Source organism: Aquarana catesbeiana, linkage group LG06 (genome assembly GCF_042186555.1).
Source record: "Aquarana catesbeiana isolate 2022-GZ linkage group LG06, ASM4218655v1, whole genome shotgun sequence".
NCBI lineage: Eukaryota > Metazoa > Chordata > Amphibia > Anura > Ranidae > Aquarana > Aquarana catesbeiana.
The window spans coordinates 24,561,824-24,580,638 of record NC_133329.1 but is presented as its reverse complement, the minus strand read 5'-3'; the positions used below and the strand labels follow the sequence as shown (position 1 = coordinate 24,580,638).

General features: G+C 43.1%; 1 protein-coding gene across 1 annotated transcript in view; it reads left to right on the top strand.

The window, feature by feature from the left end:
* Positions 1 to 985: 985 nt before the first annotated feature.
* The window catches only part of LOC141147917 (uncharacterized), a 422,322-nt gene continuing 404,492 nt past the window's right edge, over positions 986 to 18,815 (top strand). Inside the window, exons 1-3 of the mRNA XM_073635076.1 lie at positions 986 to 1,077; positions 1,176 to 1,447; positions 18,284 to 18,508. Coding sequence (XP_073491177.1) covers positions 986 to 1,077; positions 1,176 to 1,447; positions 18,284 to 18,508 — 589 coding nt within the window. The remainder of the gene's footprint in view (positions 1,078 to 1,175; positions 1,448 to 18,283; positions 18,509 to 18,815) is intronic.

Below are 18,815 nucleotides of genomic sequence, written 5' to 3'. Positions count from 1 at the left end.
TCTGATACCCCTGTTCCTATATCCCAACCTCTGATACCCCTGTTCCTACATACCAACCTCTGATACCCCTGTTCTTATATCCCAACCTCTGATACCCCTGTTCCTATATCCCCAATCTCTGATACTCCTGTTCCTATATCCCAACCTCTGATACCCCTGTTCCTATATCCCAACCTCTGATACCCCTGTTTCTATATCCCAACCTCTGATACCCCTGTTTCTATATGCCAACCTCTGATACCCCTGTTCCTATACCCCAACCTCTGATACCCCTGTTCCTATATCCCAACCTCTGATACCCCTGTTCTTATATCCCAACCTCTGATACCCCTGTTCCTATATCCCAACCTCTGATACCCCTGTTCCTATATCCCAACCTCTGATACCCCTGTTCCTATATCCCAACCTCTGATACCCCTGTTCCTATATCCCAACCTCTGATACCCCTGTTCCTACATACCAACCTCTGATACCCCTGTTCCTATATCCCAACCTCTGATACCCCTGTTCCTACATACCAACCTCTGATACCCCCAACCAACTGATAAACCTCTTATACAGTACCTCTTTTTTTTTGCCACTTTCAGTGAGCCCCCCTCTTCTGTGTCTCTTTTGCCTCCCATAATTGGTCTGATTGGTAACCTGCCTGTGCCTACTGGACTCTCTGCCTACTGTTTCATGTGATTACTTTGGAAATATTACTGCAAGGATGATCTGTTGGAGGCAGGCTGGGATCCGCTTTGCACGCAGAGCTGCTTTTTTATGTTTCTTTTATGTTTCTTGCACTTTAATGAGTCTTCAGACTCCACCATCCCCTCCAACCTCTTCAATGAAATATTATCTTGCTGAATGTAGCCACACATTTCCAGAGGTGGACAGAAGAGAGAAGAAAAAAATAATAAAAACACATATCACAAATAATAATCACCGCCTAGTGCTGCCCCCCTAACCCTGCTGCCCTAGGCAGTGGCCCATGTGTTCCCTTATGGTACATACAGTACTAGTTGTCCTCAATCCCATTAACAGACATCATGAAGGTTACAGACAGCTGTCAGTTGTAAATGTCACCCAGAATCTGTATATATCATTTCTATATGACTTTTATATTTATATTAACAAAAAAAATAACTTCTTACAACTTCTCCTCTGTGTTGTTTTGGTGATACTTGGAATAGGAAGAAGAGTAAAGAGAAGTTTACCATCATCACCCGGAACCCCGAAAGCAATGTACTACAGCTAGTAAAACATTTGTCGGACATTTCAGTCTTTGACGATGGGTCTCTGTGTTGGTACATTTCTCCTGATGATGAAGAAATCTGGAAATCTTGTGCTGATAAAGTTGATAAATCCTCCACCATTATCCTGCATCACTCATACTCTCTGGAGACCCCTCTGCCGGATCTGTCTGATATGGAAAAAATACTGGATTACTGCGGAGGAAAACATGGTAAGAGAGTCATACTGAGTGCCAGATGAGAAAAGGATCTACTGGATTCTGGATCCACTCTGAACATCTCCACAGATCAGATCACATTGTATATAGGGAATACCCATCACTCTCCATTCCTTATAATAATGATAATTATCTTGAACTACACAGTCTCCTTTCACATGAAAAATCATGGATTATAGTGGAGAGGTAAAACTTGTTTTTTTTTTTATAGACTGAGGAAGACTTAGACCCCCGGCCAGTTTCGCCAACCTACCAGATTGAAATTTACTGACATGAAACCCACAATTTATTGGCACAGCTGAGTTTTTACTGGCATTGCCAAAAGTTACAAAATTTCAGTTTTAAGCGGAAATTTCAGCATTTAGCCTACAAACAAGTACACTATGCAATTAGCAATGCGATTTAAGGTTTTAATGCAAAATTAAGACTTAAAGGATATGTTTTATTTAAAAAAAAACAAAACAAACATGTCATACTTACCACCTCTGTGCAGTTGGTTTTGCATAAAGTGACCCCGATCCTCCACTTCTGGGGTCCCTCAGCGGCGCTCCTGGCTCCTCCTCTTCTCGAGTGCCCTGTTGGAGAGCCGAATTCCATGGGGGCACTCATGCGGGCGCACTCCCTTGTCCTTTTGCTTCGTCCATTTACACAGACAGCAGGACTCGGCCCCGCCCCTGGCTCCTGCGTCATTGGATTTGTTTGGCAGCATCGGGAGCCAATGGCTGCGCTGCTATCATTCTATTCAATCAGGACCCCAGACACCGGCTGGAGCTGGTGTGCTCATCCGCTTCACTGAAAAGACCAGTTTCAGGTAAATAAAAGTTGGGGGGGGGGGGCTCTGGGGGGCTTTTGCATCACAAGAGGTTTTTCCCCTTAATGCATAGAATGCATTAAGGAAAAAAACCTCGAGGGTTTATAAACCCTTTAAGGCAAAAAAAAATATTTCTTATTTGACATTTTTACACATGAAATTGACTCTCACAGTGACACTGACAGCAATGTGAAACAGCACAGATCTAGACATGCTGCAGGTGCACCACTTTATAAGCAGACTAAGGGGACCTTGAATGGAGGAGAAGATTTGGATGCCGCACACCGGATGTAGTAAAAAAAACTTCACTTTATTGAAAAAATGGGATCATCAAAATAACAAGACTGTCATGCAGAAAGTACAGGTAAGCTGACGTGTTTCGCACTCAGGACTGAGTGCTTACTCATAGCTAACAAATATTAAAAAGACAAACTCTTATATAGCTCATTGGGGTATCACATGATTGCCCAATTAGATGGTCATTGAGTCTCAGCTGGAAGCCGATTTAATGAGGTCTCGGCATCTGCTGGCTATTTGGTGTGTTGACTGATTGAGAAATGTTTTCAAAACCGTGACATGTAAATAGATGACAAAGAATGTGAAAAAAGATGTGTATATGTACATGTGTAGGCAAAAAATATATATGTGTGTAAATATATATGGTGAATCCTATCAATAAACGTGTATATAATAATGAATGTACTTCTATAACGTGTATATATAAAAGGTGATAAGTATCAAAAAAAGGATTACTATTAGGTGAAAGGAAAAAATGTGTAAAAAAAAAAAAAAAAATATTTCTCATTAAAAAAAGAGAAAATATATTGATAAAAATATTCAGACAACGTGCAAAGTAAATGTGAAGAGTGAATGTAATAAAACTATATGTGAACAAAATATATAAATATGATGAAGCTCTCTATGATATGCCGGTGAAGTGGATGAAGCTCTCTATAATAAGCCGGAATAATACAGGTGAAATATAGAGCAATGTGACCTGAAATAATGCGTGATATGCCCGCGGTTGATAACAAGGTACATATAGGGCCCTATAATAATAGAAATAAACTGTGGGATTCAAAGACATAAAATCACGCTGATAGGGGTTGCCCTGATCTGGTCAAATGGCAGTGATATATGCAGGGTCCCAGTAGACTGACTTGTAACGTAGTGATTCTAAATGATGAGCCTGGCCGAGAGCAGGGTGTGTGTGGAATTTCAGGAATGAAGCAGCGGTGTTCAAGGTAATAGAACGCCGCTAATCTGTGTCACACTAAATGTCTAGATGGAATTATATAATTTATTTATTTATTTATTTATTTTTTTTTTACACATTTTTTCCTTTCACCTAATAGTAATCCTTTTTTTGATACTTATCACCTTTTATATATACACGTTATAGAAGTATATTCATTATTATATACACGTTTATTGATAGGATTCACCATATATATTTACACACATATATATTTTTTGCCTACACATGTACATATACACATCTTTTTTCACATTCTTTGTCATCTATTTACATGTCACGGTTTTGAAAACATTTCTCAATCAGTCAACACACCAAATAGCCAGCAGATGCCGAGACCTCATTAAATCGGCTTCCAGCTGAGACTCAATGACCATCTAATTGGGCAATCATGTGATACCCCAATGAGCTATATAAGAGTTTGTCTTTTTAATATTTGTTAGCTATGAGTAAGCACTCAGTCCTGAGTGCGAAACGCGTCAGCTTACCTGTACTTTCTGCATGACAGTCTTGTTATTTTGATGATCCCATTTTTTCAATAAAGTGAAGTTTTTTTTACTACATCCGGTGTGCGGCATCCAAATCTTCTCCTCCATTCAAGCCTGCTTTGCCTAGCATTCAGCCAGCACCTGGAGCTCTTCTGCTCTGAAACTTCCACTTACACCTGGGTCAGTGTCAGCCTGAGCGGTGGAAACACTTTCCAGACTAAGGGGACCCTCAAGCATTATATTTAAAGAAGTTTTACATTTTTGTTGTTGCATTTTAAGAATAATTAAAATCACTGCTCCTGAAAAAACAATTAAAAAAAAAAATTAATACATTTCACCCAGGGCAGTACCAAGACCCCCATACCCCTTTTATGGCCAATTATTTGCATAGAAGCCTTCAAAATGGGCACTTTTGATTTCTCCTATTTTCTCCTATAGACTTCAATGAGGTTTGTCGTTTGGGTTAGAACATTTCCCCTGTTCAGGAGTTCTGCTGCAAACAGGGGTGTGTTTGGCCCATGTCTATTGATATGCAACTATTTTATGGTGATTCCAGCATAGGGAGGAAACTATTTAGTCTCAGGTGACTCAAGAAGATCTGTGGCCACTCAATGAAGTTGGAGAAGTGGTTCAACCTTAAACTGCGTAAGGGTTTTTTAATGTTACAGCATTAAGGATGTGGAACTCCCTTCCACATCTGGTTTCATATGAGGCATGTGTTTGTGGGTAATGTTGCTAATTAAAAAAAAAACCTCTTAGATGGACATCTTATTGAACACAATATACAGGGATATGGGAAGTAGTAGGAGTTGTAGGAAAGGCTGCTGATACACATTAGATTTTAGCCTACAAGTCCTCCTAAAGTCAGCCAGTAGCACTAGGGTTTCTTTATTGCTGGTCACTGGAAACTACATAATGTAAGGCAGAGCGCCTACCATTCAATAGTTAAGTTACCAAATATAAAGTACCATCATCCCAATAATCTATAACGAAAGAAGGTAGGGAGTAGGGAAAGCCGCAGTTCGCTGCTTCTGTCGGCAGTTATCCTAACCCCCCACATATAGGGGAAACCACAGGGGACTATTTCGGTACTGGAGGTAGTAGGGTATTGGTACAAACAGGTGAAGGAAAGATAGTAGAATAAAAACTAGGTTTTTAATAGAAAATCATTTTAAAAAAAGAGATAAATTTATCTCGAAAGTACAATAACATATACAGTTGTCATACAGAACAAAGCAGTACATACAACCACATGAATTGTATCCAATAATAACAGAGATTGCAACAATGACTTGGATTCTCGACCGGTTTCGCGGTGTTCACCGCTTCCTCAGGAGAGTAAAGTCTATAATGTGGCATAAGGACAGATAATAAATATACAGAAATTCACAAATGCATAACATTTTTGTAATGGTGGCAGCGAGATCATTAAATAATACATTGAACCATAATATACAAATTGAGTATAAGAAAGGACAGGCTCACCCGTTCAGAATTTCTCTGTGGATATGTGGGGCCCCATACAGTTCTCCCTGCGACGAACACAGGGGAAAACAGAACAGCCTCTGGTGGGTAAAATATTTAATTGGTTGATTTGTGTGTGGGTCACTGCACCACAAAGCAAGGTAGAACATAGTAGGGTATAGGGGGTACCCATAAGGTAGCTCTAGGTTGGGACCCAGTGTGCAAAGAGAAGGAACTAGAAATGGTGATAGGGGGAAAATAGGAAGAAAGAAGGAAGAAAGTGAGGGAAAAGGGGGGGGGGGGGGGGGAAAGGGGGGAAGAGGGGGGGAGAGGAAGGGGGGGGGGAAAAACGAGGGGGGGGGGAAAAGGGGGGGGAAAGGGAGAGGGAGGGGGAGAAGGGGAGGGGGGGGGGGAGAAGGGGAGGGGGGGAGGGGAAAAGGGGAAGGGAGAGGGGGGGGGGAGGAAAGGGGAGAGGGGGGGGAGAGGAAGGGGGGGGGGGGGGGAAAGGGGGGGGGGGGGGAGGGAAGAGGAGAAAAGGAAGGAAAGAAAATTGGAAGGGGGAGGGGAGGGGGGGGAGGAGAAATAGTGGGGGTGGGGGGGGTGGTAAGAGGCAAAGGCTAGAACCAGGAAAGAATGGGGAAGACTAGAAAAAAGAGACAGGAAGAAGGGAGAATGCACACAGATAATAAGGGCCATAACTTACCCCTGCAACGTGGTCAACGAGGGTGGTAGAATAAAGTAAAGGAGGAGTATACACTGATGGGGATAATGGTGAATGAACGTTTAAACGATCCAGGCGCTCATGAGTGATAGTGAAAGCTCCACAAGGGTGGAGCCAATGGTCTGTGCAAGGAAGGTAGTAGCCGCAAAAGCTGTAATAGAGTAAGGTACATTTATACTCTAGGATATTAGAGGGAGGGGAGGGAGAAAAGTGCCCACAAAGCAAGGGGACAGCAACGATAGCTTGCTACAGTAGAAGGTATCAAACCATAGGTAATAGGTATAAATAGCAGGTACAAGGGTGTAAGCGTGACAAGTTATCTGTAGTCCCCCACAAGGAAGAGATAGTAAAATACCCATATGAGGCCATACACAGACGCTGCAAGTGGCCACTGTGCATAGGAAAGCAATAGTGACCAAGCGCAGCATGGATAAGGAGACAGCAGGGAGAAGTCAACCACCAGGGAGGGATTGGAAGGAAGGGGACGGAATGGGGGAAGGGAGGGGGGGGAAGGTGAGACTTACCCAGATGCTGCTACCTCGTAAAGCGCGACGCCGGAGGACTGTAGGCTCGTACAGCGGCCGTGTACCGGCCGCTATAAAAGCACCCCAACCCGGAAGTCAGGGACGGCCTGGCAAGGGCGGTCCCTGACGTCACCGGGTCAGCTCACCCGCACTGCGCAGGTGCACTACAGAGTGCTACTGCGCACGCGCGCGCTCCCGACAAGGGGAATCTAGTTCCCAAACAAGGAGACACAAGCAGCCGAAGGGCTGCCAGGGCGAGCATGTGTCCGTCGCCTAGGAGATGAAACGGGGCGGAACACACCAACAGGGTCTGACAACGGGGGAAGGAGCCTGGCCTTGAACAGCAACATAATAAAGCAAAACAATACAGCTTAATGAAACAAAAAATAAAACAAGTGTTATATACAAGTAATGTGTAGAGTTGTATGGAGTGTCAGCCACCCCTAACCTTAGAGAATGAGACCTAGGCAGCCATAATTAATATATTGATATTTGACCCAGGGGGTGCCAGGATGAAGGAAGGGGGGGGGGGGAAGGGAAACAGGGAAGGAAAGAAGGGGGGGGGGGGGGAAAGGGGGGAGGGGATGGGAGAAGGGAAAGGAAGGAGCAGGGAGGGGGGGAGGGGGGAGGGAAGGGGAGAAAAGGAAGGGAGGAGGGGGGGAAAAGAAGGGGGGACGGGGGAAGAGGAGTAAACCAGAATTCATAAGAATGCCCTATAGGACACTGACTCGTTTAGGCCAGGCGGGGTGGTGGCGTTGAGTCGCTCGATCCAGAGGGACTCCCTCTGCAATATCGAGCGATCCCAATCGCCACAGCATTAAGGATGTGGAACTCCCTTCCACATCTGGTTTCATATGAGGCATGTGTTTGTGGGTAATGTTGCTAATTAAAAAAAAAACCTCTTAGATGGACATCTTATTGAACACAATATACAGGGATATGGGAAGTAGTAGGAGTTGTAGGAAAGGCTGCTGATACACATTAGATTTTAGCCTACAAGTCCTCCTAAAGTCAGCCAGTAGCACTAGGGTTTCTTTATTGCTGGTCACTGGAAACTACATAATCTAATCTGACAGAAGACCCACCCAGATACATAAAATGCAAACCAATCTACTACCCCTGAAGTTCAATTAGACTTCCATTTAAAGCAGAACTTGAGTCTGCAGCAATCTTTTATAACACCTTCCTGCATGCTGTTCAGCTTTCTTACTTTATTTTCATAGGTATCTGCATTCTGGAGTGCACTACAGCTGGTCAGGAATCACCACCGCTGGCCGCCGTGGTCTGGTCTCTCTCCGTCGATTGTCTATTCAAAAATGGTGCCGGGCAGCGCAATTACGTTACTGCGCATGCGCCGCCCCCCCCGAGCATGTACGAACTTTCCAGAGCCCGGCCGGCTTCGGAACGGCGCATGCGCAGTTGCATGGTCGGCTCGCGGGCATCTTTTTTTTTCGGCCACCGGTGCCCGTAACAGACTTTAACGGGCAGCCCGAAAAAGGGGGTAAATTTACAGGCTGCCCCGTAAATCTACGGGTGGTTGGCAACACTAAATACTACAGAGATAAAAGAAAAAGGTGTCAGATTAATCATAATATAAACAGTGAAACATCACATAACATGGTTGGTAATAACAGTGGCAAAATATGGCGTCCCTTCCAGAGAGTAATCATAACCCTTACCGGAGGTAGCAACACAGGCTGCAGTCTAAAATGAGTGGATCTGCCCCGGCGGACGCAGGAGCCCCCCGCAGACAAGAGAGGAGAAGCAGCTGGAAGTCTGTTATAAAGTAAAGACATTATGAGTCTAGTCTGAAGCTATTTTCCATGACAGTAATGGCCAAAGGAACTTATAATAAATAAATAATCAATCGTCATACCAGAATATGTATAACCTCGGGGAACGACCAGTGGTTACTCTGATGAAAGACAACCTTAGTAGACAACCACAAATACTCAGTGCAAGGCTTCATTAACCACTTCCGGACCGCCGCACACGGATGTACGTCCCTACTTTGAGGACGGATATCGTTGTTATGGCAGCAGCTAGCTGCCATAACCCCGGTATCCACGTGTTCAGCCGGCGGTCTGGTACAAGATAAAAGTGGTCTCTGAGACGGATTTGCCACAAAATCACTTTTATCGATGCCGGGAGCGGGCCCCTCCCACTGCGATCCGGTGCCCTCCGCCGCTTACCGGAGCTGTGGGCAGTGGCGGAGGCGATCGGGTCTGTTCCCTGGGCTGACATGGAGACGAGTGAGGGGAAGATGGCCCCCACCCGTCTGCATATCATTGCAGGGCAGAAGTGACGTCAAAATGTCACTTCCGCCCATAGCTCTCTTAAAGGGCCATTTTATTTTTTTTATTTTTTTAAATGACAAAATGTATTTATTTTTATTTATTGCATTTTAGTGCAAATATGAGATCTGAGGTCTTTTTTACCCCAGATCTCATATGTAAGAGGTCCTGTCATGCTTTCTTTCTATTACAAGGGATGTTAACATCCCTTGTAATAGGAATAAAAGTGACACATTTTTTTTTTAAACAGTGTAAAAATAAAAGGTAAAATAAATAATAATAAGAAAAAAATTTAAACGCACCCCGTCCCGCCGAGCTCACGTGCAGAAGCGAACGCATACGTGAGTAGCGCCCGCATATGAAAACGGTGTTCAAACCACACATGTGAGGTATCGTGTGGTCCTCTGTAATGCAAAACATGCAACCGGTAGAATTTTTTAAATGTCGCCTATGGAGATTTTTAAGGGTAAAAGTTTGTCGCCATTCCATGAGCGGGCGCAATTTTGAAGCGTGACAAGTTGGGTATCAATTTACTTGGAGTAACATTATCTTTTATAATCTATAAAAAAATTGGGCTAACTTTACTGTTAAAAACTGAGGATGACCAGGAAAAAAATTGGTGCCCACACCTGTCCTTCCACCCCACTGCACCTAGAATAATCGAAACACCTGTGAGCTGTCACTTAAACCAAAAAAATTGTTAAAACTGAAAAACTCCCTGTGGATGACTAGTGGCGCTATATGCCTAATAGATAGGGTGAAATGACCAATCAATACACTCTTACTGAAGACAGAGTAATCTAATTGAACTGGTCCAGTCCACCCATAAACATATAATCAACTAGTGTATGGAGTGATGAACCACAATACACTTCCCTAGTGTGGTGTAACCCCCACTTGGGAGATTGTAAGCCTAAAGTGCTAAAATGTGTATACAACAGATTATCAAAAAAATATAAAAATAAAATTAACAAAGCATTGAAAAATACATTTCAAAAAATGACATTCATTAACATAGTGAACAAAATGATCTGCCTTATTGACTAGGTTTCAGCATATTCTAAAAACGAAAAGCCAGATGAAAGCAAATAATAGTGATAAGTCCACAATATATGTGTATTTGTGCCAAAAACGAGATAGAGAAGATATTCCAAGAAGTGAGTGTCTCTATTTCATAATCCTGTGCCATACTGTCCACCACACTTCAGTGACATGTATCCACTCCCTTACGAAGGGCAAACTCACCAGCTGTTGAGGCCTTATGCCCTGTACACACGGTCGGATTTACCGATGGAAAATGTGTGATAGGACCTTGTTGTCGGAAATTCCGACCGTGTGTAGGGTCAATCATACATTTGCCATCGGATTTTCCTGACACACAAAGTTTGAGAGCAGGCTATAAAATTTTCCGACAACAAAATCCGATCGTGTGTACACAAATCCGATGGACAAAGTGCCATGCATGCTCAGAATAAATTAAGAGATGAAAGCTATTGGCCACTGCCCCATTTATAGTCCCGATGTACGTGTTTTATGTCACCGCGTTCAGAATGATCGGATTTTTCGACAACTTTGTGTGACTGTGTGTATGCAAGACAAGTTTGAGCCAACATCCGTTGGAAAAAATCCTAGGATTTTGTTGTCGGAATGTCCAAACAAAGTCCGACCGTGTGTACGGGGCATAACACTCGCGTGTTTGGCCGGACAAGGCTTTAACCCACTATCATAGGGGTTACCATGTGAGCACAGTCATCCACTGCTCAATGTGCCAAACACCATTCATGGGATGAAGGTTCCACATAAAGAATAAAAAATGCTCCAGATAGTGTATTAAAGCGGGGACATTTGAACATTATCTCTATGCATTCTCTTCCTTGCCTAGATGCTGACATGCTGTGTAAAAAAATTTAAATCGCCGTAATTACCTTTTTTTTTTCTAATCTTCTTAGCACTTCCTGGTTTTCCTCCCATGGGAGTAGGCGTGTTTCTAGCCTCTCCCAGACCTCCCACAGTCCCCTGGGAGCTAGTCTCAGGCTTCCCAGCATGCATTGTGCAACAGCATCATCACAACATCTCGGTGAATGCTGGGAGCACAGCATTCACTGCATCCAGGAAATATATGCTTGTGGGCTTCAAATGCCCACAATGAAGATGGAAACCGCCTTCAGTGAATTTTATAAGTTATTCTTTACAACGAAATCGGACACAGGCGGACTTATTACACAGAACATGTGAGTAGATAATCATGAGAAGAAAAGTTTTTGAATGAACTCCAAAAAAAAAAACCCGATAGATAGGTGGACCCCCGCTTTAACGTTTAAAAGATTTAATCACAAACTGAAACTAAAACCAATGCACTCACATGATCCATAAAAATAATGGGCATGATACTTCACAGCATATCACAGCAGGCAGGGTAAATGTAGTCACAGCACCAAACTCTGCTCACTCCGCCGCCTCTCCTCCCTCGAATGCTAGTAAGGGATTGCCGCGTAGCCACGCCCCGACATGTTTCATCATACGGACTTGACATAAGTCCGTATGACGAAACATGTCGGGGCGTGGCTACGCGGCAATCCCTTACTAGCATTCGAGGGAGGAGAGGCGGCGGAGTGAGCGGAGTTTGGTTGTGAGCAGCCAGGAAGTGCCAGCAGCGAACTGGTGAGGTGACCCGCAGGCTTTCACGCTTCACACTCCCTGGGTCCGCCGTGACCTTCTAGTGATTCTAGTGTTTCTAAAACTTCGCTGCATGTGTTACTACATTATCCTGCTTGCTGTGAAGTGCTGTGACTACATTTACCCTGCCTGCTGTGATATGCTGTGAAGTATCATGCCCATTATTTTTATGGATCACGTGAGTGCATTGGTTTTAGTTTCAGTTTGTGATTAAATCTTTTAAACGTTAATACACTATCTGGAGCATTTTTTATTCTTTATGTGGAACCATCATCCCATGAATGGTGTTCGGCACATTGAGCAGTGGATTTCTGTGCTCACATGGTAACCCCTATGATAGTGGGTTAAAGCCTTGTCTGGCCAAACACGCGAGTGTAAGGCCTCAACAGCTGGTGAGTTTGCCATTCGTAAGGAAGTGGATACATGTCACTGAAGTGTGGTGGACAGTATGGCACAGCATTAGGAAATAGAGACACTCACTTCTTGGAATATCTTCTCTATCTCGTTTTTGGCACAAATACACATATATTGTGGACTTATCACTATTATTTGCTTTCATCTGGCTTTTCGTTTTTAGAATATGCTGAAGCCTAGTCAATAAGGCAGATCATTTTGTTCACTATCTTAATGAATGTCATTTTTTGAAATGTATTATTCAATGCTTTGTTAATTTTATTTTTATATTTTTTTGATAACTTTACTGTTGTCTTATTTTTTAATTCAAAGAAGTGTTTTTTTTTTAAAAAGTGTGCTCGTAAGACCGCTGTGCAAATACGGTGTGACAGAAAGTATTGCAACGACCACCATTTTATTCTCTAGGATGTTAGAAAAAAAATGTATAATGTTTGGGGGTTCTAAGTAATTTTCTAGCAAAAAAAAACTGTTTTCAACTTGTAAACAACACATCTAAAAAAGAGGCCTGGCCTTAAAGTGGTTAAAGCGGGATTCCGGCCAGTTAAAAAAATGTTTTTAAAGTCAGCAGTTACAAACACTGTAGCTGCTGACTTTAAATAAGTACTTACCTGTCCTGGGTGCCCGCGATGTCGGCTGCCCGAGGCCGACCCGTCCCTCGGCTCTCGGGTCCCGGCACGGCCATCCTAGGTAAGGGAAACAGGCAGTGGAGCCTTGCGACTTCACTGTCAGTTTCCTACTGCGCACGCGCGAGCAGCGCGTGCGATCTGTGAATGGCCCCGTGGTTTTCTGGGAACACACACAGATCCCAGAAGGCAACGGGGCTGCTCACCGAAGAGCAGAACACGCTCCGGAATAGGAACAGGCAAATTAGGAAGACTGCCTAGCAACGAGGGTTCAGGAAAGTTTAATTTTTTTTAATTTTTTTTTTTAGGATTTTTGGTGAAATTTTTTTTTTTTCAGGGTGGCCCTCCACTTTAAGTAGCCCAGAGTTGCTCTAATATATAATTTCAGCAGATGTCCAAAGTTTGCTCTGATGACCTATCCAGCAAATTATATAAGAAAAGGAGAGGGAATAAGAATGTATCCCAGACCTCAAACATGGGAAGTAGTACTAATCTCCAAGGATATACAGTCATGGCCGAAATTGTTGGCACCCCAGAAATTTTTCCAGAAAATCAAGTATTTCTCACAGAAAAGTATTGCAGTAACACATGTTTTGCTATACACATGTTTATTCCCTTTGGGTGTATTGGAACAAAACAAAAAAAAGGAGGAAAAAAAGCAAATTGGACATAATGGGGGTTATTTACTAAAGGCAAATCCACTTTGCACTACAAGTGCAAACTACAAGTGCAAAGTGCACTTGAAATTGCACTGAAAGTGCACTTGGAAGTGCAATCACTGTAGATCCGAGGGGGACATGCAAGGAAAATAAAAAACAGCGTTTTACCTTGCACATGAGTGGATAATAAAATCAGCAGAGCTTCCCCTCATTTCAGATTTACCCCTCATATTTACAGCAACTGCACTTACAAGTGCACTTTCAGTGCAATTTCAAGTGTACTTTGCACTTGTAGTTTGCACTTGTAGTGCAAAGTGGATTTGCCTTTCGTAAATAACCCCCAATGTCACACAAGATTCCAAAAATGAGCTGGTCAAAATTATTGGCACCCTTTCAAAATTGTGGATAAATAAGATTGTTTCAACAATGTGATTTTCCTTTAAACTCACCTGGAGCAAGTAACAGTTGTGGGCAATATAAAAATCACACCTGAAAGCAGATAAAAAGAAGAGAAGTTCACTTAGTCTTTGCATTGTCTGTGCCACACTGAGCATGGACAACAGAAAGGGGAGAAGAGAACTGTCTGAGGACTTGAGAACCAAAATTGTGGAAAAATATCAACAATCTCAAGGTTATAAGTCCATAGAGATCTAGATTTGCCTTTGTCCACAGTGCGCAACATTATCAAGAAGTTTGCAACCCAAGGCACTGTAGCTAATCTCTCTGGGTGTGGACAGAAGAGAAAAATTGATGAAAGGTTGCAACGCAGGATAGTCCGGATGGTGGATAAGCAGCCCCAAACAGGTTCCAAAGAAATTCAAGCTGTCCTGCAGGCTCAGGGAGCATCAGTGTCAGCGCAAACTATTTGTCAACATTTAAATGAAATGAAACACTATGGGAGGAGACCCAGGAGGACTCCACTGCTGACACAGAGACAAAAAAGCAAAGCAAGACTACAGTTTGCCAAAATGTACAAAAAAAGGTCACTGCCCCCACCTATAACTGGTCTTCACAGCAAGGAGCACTGGAAGGGCAAATGCATGTCAAATAAAACCAAAGAATTGCCAAGCTCAACTTACCAACCAGCCTGCGACCAACCGAATTAACCTGTCTAACAGTATGCGTTAAAAACAGGGGTTTAGTTGCACACATTTGAAAATACATGCATAAGCTGCAGGCCACTGCAAGGCACCATGTAACCTGCAGACCCTAGCTCGGTTTGCCAAAATGTGCTTGAGTAAGCCAAAATCCTTCTGGGAAAACGTCTTGTGGACAGATGAGACCAAGATAGAGCTTTTTGGTAAAGCACATCATTCTACTGTTTACCGATAATGGAATGAGGCCTACAAAGAAAAGAACAGAGTACCTACAGTGAAATGTGGTGGAAGTTCAATGATGTTTTGGGTTTGTTTTGCTGCCTCTGGCACTGGGTGCCTTGAATGTGTGCATCATGAAATCTGAGGATTACCAAAGGATTTTGGGTCGCACTGTAGAGCCCAGTGTCAGAAAGCTGGGTTTGCGTCCGAGATCTTGGGTCTTCCAGCAGGACAATGACCCCAAACATACGTCAAAAAGCACCTAGAAATGGATGGCAACAAAGCGCTGGAGAGTTCTAAAATGGCCAACAACGAGTCCAGATCTATGTCCCATTGAACACCTGTGGAGAGATCTTAAAATTACTGTTGGGAAAAGGCGCCCTTCCAATAAAAGAGACCTGGAGCAGTTTGCAATGGAAGAGTGGTCCAAAATTCTGGGTGAGAGGTGTAAGAAGCTTATTGATGGTTATAGGAAGCGACTGATTTCAGTTATTTTTTTCAAAGGGTGTGCAGACAAATAAGTTAAAGGTGCAAAGAATTTTGACCAGCCCATTTTTGGAGTTTTGTGTGACATTATGTCCAATTTGCTTTTTTTTCCTCCCTTTTTTGCTTTTGTTCCAATAAACACAAAGGGAATAAACGTGTGTATAGCAAAACATGTGTTACTGCAATACTTTTCTGTGAGAAATACGTGATTTTCTGGAAATATGTCTGGGGTGCCAACAATTTCGGCCATGACTGTATATGTTAAGTATAGGGAAAGCAAAATATCAACTCTACCTTAAATTCCATCCCATTGCCAGAAATTAGTGGCAAATGGAGGCAGTAATAGCAGCCGCAAAGTGATCTCTCAACTGTGTCAAATCCAATAGACAGATTAAGCTGGGTAGGGCATCAATTATGCCGTGCCATACAAATCTGTTAATTAATATGTACAGTAAGTATGGATAACAGCATGGCCAGTAGAATATACATAATTAGTGCTGATTCACCTTGTAGTTTAATGTTTAAACAGAATTGCACCAACCATTCAGTGGGTGTCCAGTAGCCTCCCTGGCGGTATTCCCGAGTGTGGCTCGGGGTTAAATTTCAGTCCCATTAGCGGTAACCCCGAGCCACACTCAGGATTACATTGCAGGATCCTGGTGTGGCGTTACTTACCTTGTCCCCAGGATCCTGCGATGTCCCCCACAGTGTCCGTGGGCTCTGTCCTCCTCTCGAAGCCTCTCCGCGCCAGGCTCCGTTCCCTGCGAGCGCTGCCACGCACGGGGGCGGAGCCTGGCGGCAAATTCAAAACATTGTAAATATCATAACACATACAGTACTGTAATCTTACAGATTACAGTACTGTATGAAATTATTTCACATTCCTTTTGTCCCCAGTGCTTTGGCCCATGCCCTGCATGCCCATACTGTTCTTTCTGCCTGGAAACTGGAGATTGTCCATAGCAACCAAAAAGTGTCCCTTTATGTCAAAAATGGCTTTAGACCAGCTAGAAAACAGCGATAGTAAATTAGAACACCTGCAGAATTGAGCGATAGTGAATCGTGGGGAAATTTATTTTACTATTATTATATATTTTTTTTTTTAATTATTTATTTTTATTTATTATATTATAATTTATGTTTTTGTGTTTCAAACGTTATCATACCCGGGATATCTACTAGACTCTTGTTTGGACAGATTTAAGTGTGTTATTGTTAAGAATTACAGGCCTACAATATAAAACGCCAAATTTCCATGCAAAATAATTGTAACGCTTTCAGCACCTAAAAACCGAAATAATCATACCGCCAGGGAGGTTAAGTTCACAGGGGAGTTCCTCTAAAAGAAGATCACACATAGACAGTGTATATTGTGCCCAAAGTCTCCAAAGGCAGATAATAAATGATAAATGATAAAAGGCCTATGTAGTCACTACTCACCAATCATCTTGGAAGACAAAAGTGAGAGAGACACACTCAGCCGTGTTGCAGCAGTGTGTGCTGTATTCATGGCAATGCCTCCTTATCTACACAGGGGCTCCTGCCCGGCGCCGCCCTCACGCCAATTGATACCTGACGTCACCGTCACCATGGACTATTAACTATTCCAGTCAGTCCATCCAATTTATCTCTTGAGAGGAAAACTCCAAGACTTTCCAGGAATTGCCCGATTGATCTGGGCCATTCATCTAGCTGCTTCCTTCATTCCTTTTTTTTTATATGCAGTGTGGGTTACTTTCCAAATGTATCGCTATGCCTGAGGACAGTGTTACAATGGTCAGATCGAAGGTACTTAGGGGTTAATGACACTAAGAGCATACAACATGCCCTGGAAGGGACAAGTATTGCTTTGTGCCTGATCACCCCATACCCAGACCCCCCTAGGCTCAGATACCTGGGAATTTCCCACTTGGGTTGATTGCGGTTCGATTGCACATGTGAATGGCGTCCTGTGTGTTTTGTTGAAGTGACAACATTGTCTCTTTCTTTTTAACCACTTTTAACGGTGCTTGGAGGGGTGGACCACTGTGCCCATGTCAAAATTGTTTGTCTTTTGTATCAAAGTTTACATCACCAATTACATACACTGTGGTTGGTCCTCCTTTACAACTCTTCTTCTCCCCTGTCCCCAACCCCCCCCCCCTTTCAGATTCCCACATATGTTTTATCAAAGCTGATGTCATTGAGCCTGTCTTCCATGTCACCAATGACGTCAGCATTGACAAACCGTTATGTTTTTTTCCTCTTTTTTTTTCCATTTGTAATTATTTTCAATAATGCAACTGTATCTGGCAGTTACACTATTAAAGTGGATTCCCGGCCCCTCACCCTCAAAAGTTTAAAGTCAGCAGCTAAAAATACTACAGTTGCTGACTTTTACTATTAGGGCACTTACCTGTCCAGGCATTCAGCGGTGTCCTCATCCAAGCGGATTCTTGTTTTGACTCTCGGGTGTTGGCGCTTCCATCTTGGCTAAGGGGAAACTGACAGTGAAGCTTTACGGTAGTTTCCTACTGCGCATTCACAAATCGTGCTGCACTTTGTGAATGTTCTGGCTGCGGAGGGGGGGGTAAGGAGGAGGGGGGTGAACAAAATCAGGTATCTGCTCCCCTCTAAAAGGTGCCAAATATGGCAGCGGAGGGGGGGGGGGGGCAGACAAATGGAGCTTCCCCTTTTGGGTGGAGCTCCGCTTTAAATAGTTGGTGCTTCAAATGAACAGCGGTGGCAGTCTTTATCTGCAGGCTGAAGGCTTTCATTTTATGACTGGAGCCTCCATTATGTCATAGCTGACTCTCATTGGGGATGACATTTAACAATGTATCTATGGCACTGGACATCCTACTAGGGAATGGTAATACCCAGAAGAGGTTACAGTGCTGCAAAAACATTTGTGAATGAAATGTACAGCCACATTACACTTTGATTGTACAATCTACTATGATCAGGATGAATGGCACCAAAATGAAAAATAGTTCACAATAAAAGATAAAAGTGGGAGCTGTAAGATGTGTATTTAGCTTAATCTGCTTAGATCTATGCTTTGTATTTTTGCTTTGTTTTACACGTGTGGTCTAATCTATGGTCTTGTATACTCTGTAGGTCCAGAAAACATAAAAGTTGTGATAAGTGATATGAAGGATGAAAATTTGGAGAGGCAGATCATAGATACGTGGAAGGTGGGGAGATACCGAGACTGGGAACTCCTGACTTTCACCAAAGCAGAAATTAGATCCCTGATTGAACATAAAATAAACCCTCTATCAGTGGAGAGAAGAATGGCCAATAAACTCCGACACATCCACCAGATCCTACATGAGGCTGCAGGTAATAGAGACATTTCACTATTTTATTCCTCTATTATCCTCCTAGAAATACATTTTGATTTGTTTTTTTTACAAGTATTACAACAAGCACAGTATTAGGTGTGTTAATAATATAGGAGTATGTGCCAATGGAGCTGCATTATCCTTACATTTCCACTAAACACTTAGGCTACTTTCACACTGGGGCGGTGGGGGCGCCAGCGGTAAAGCACTGCTATTTTTAGCGGCGCTTTACCGTCGTTTTTGCGGCACTATTCGGCTGCAGCGGCTGAAAAAAGGGTTACAATTCCTACCCTCATCACCTTTCT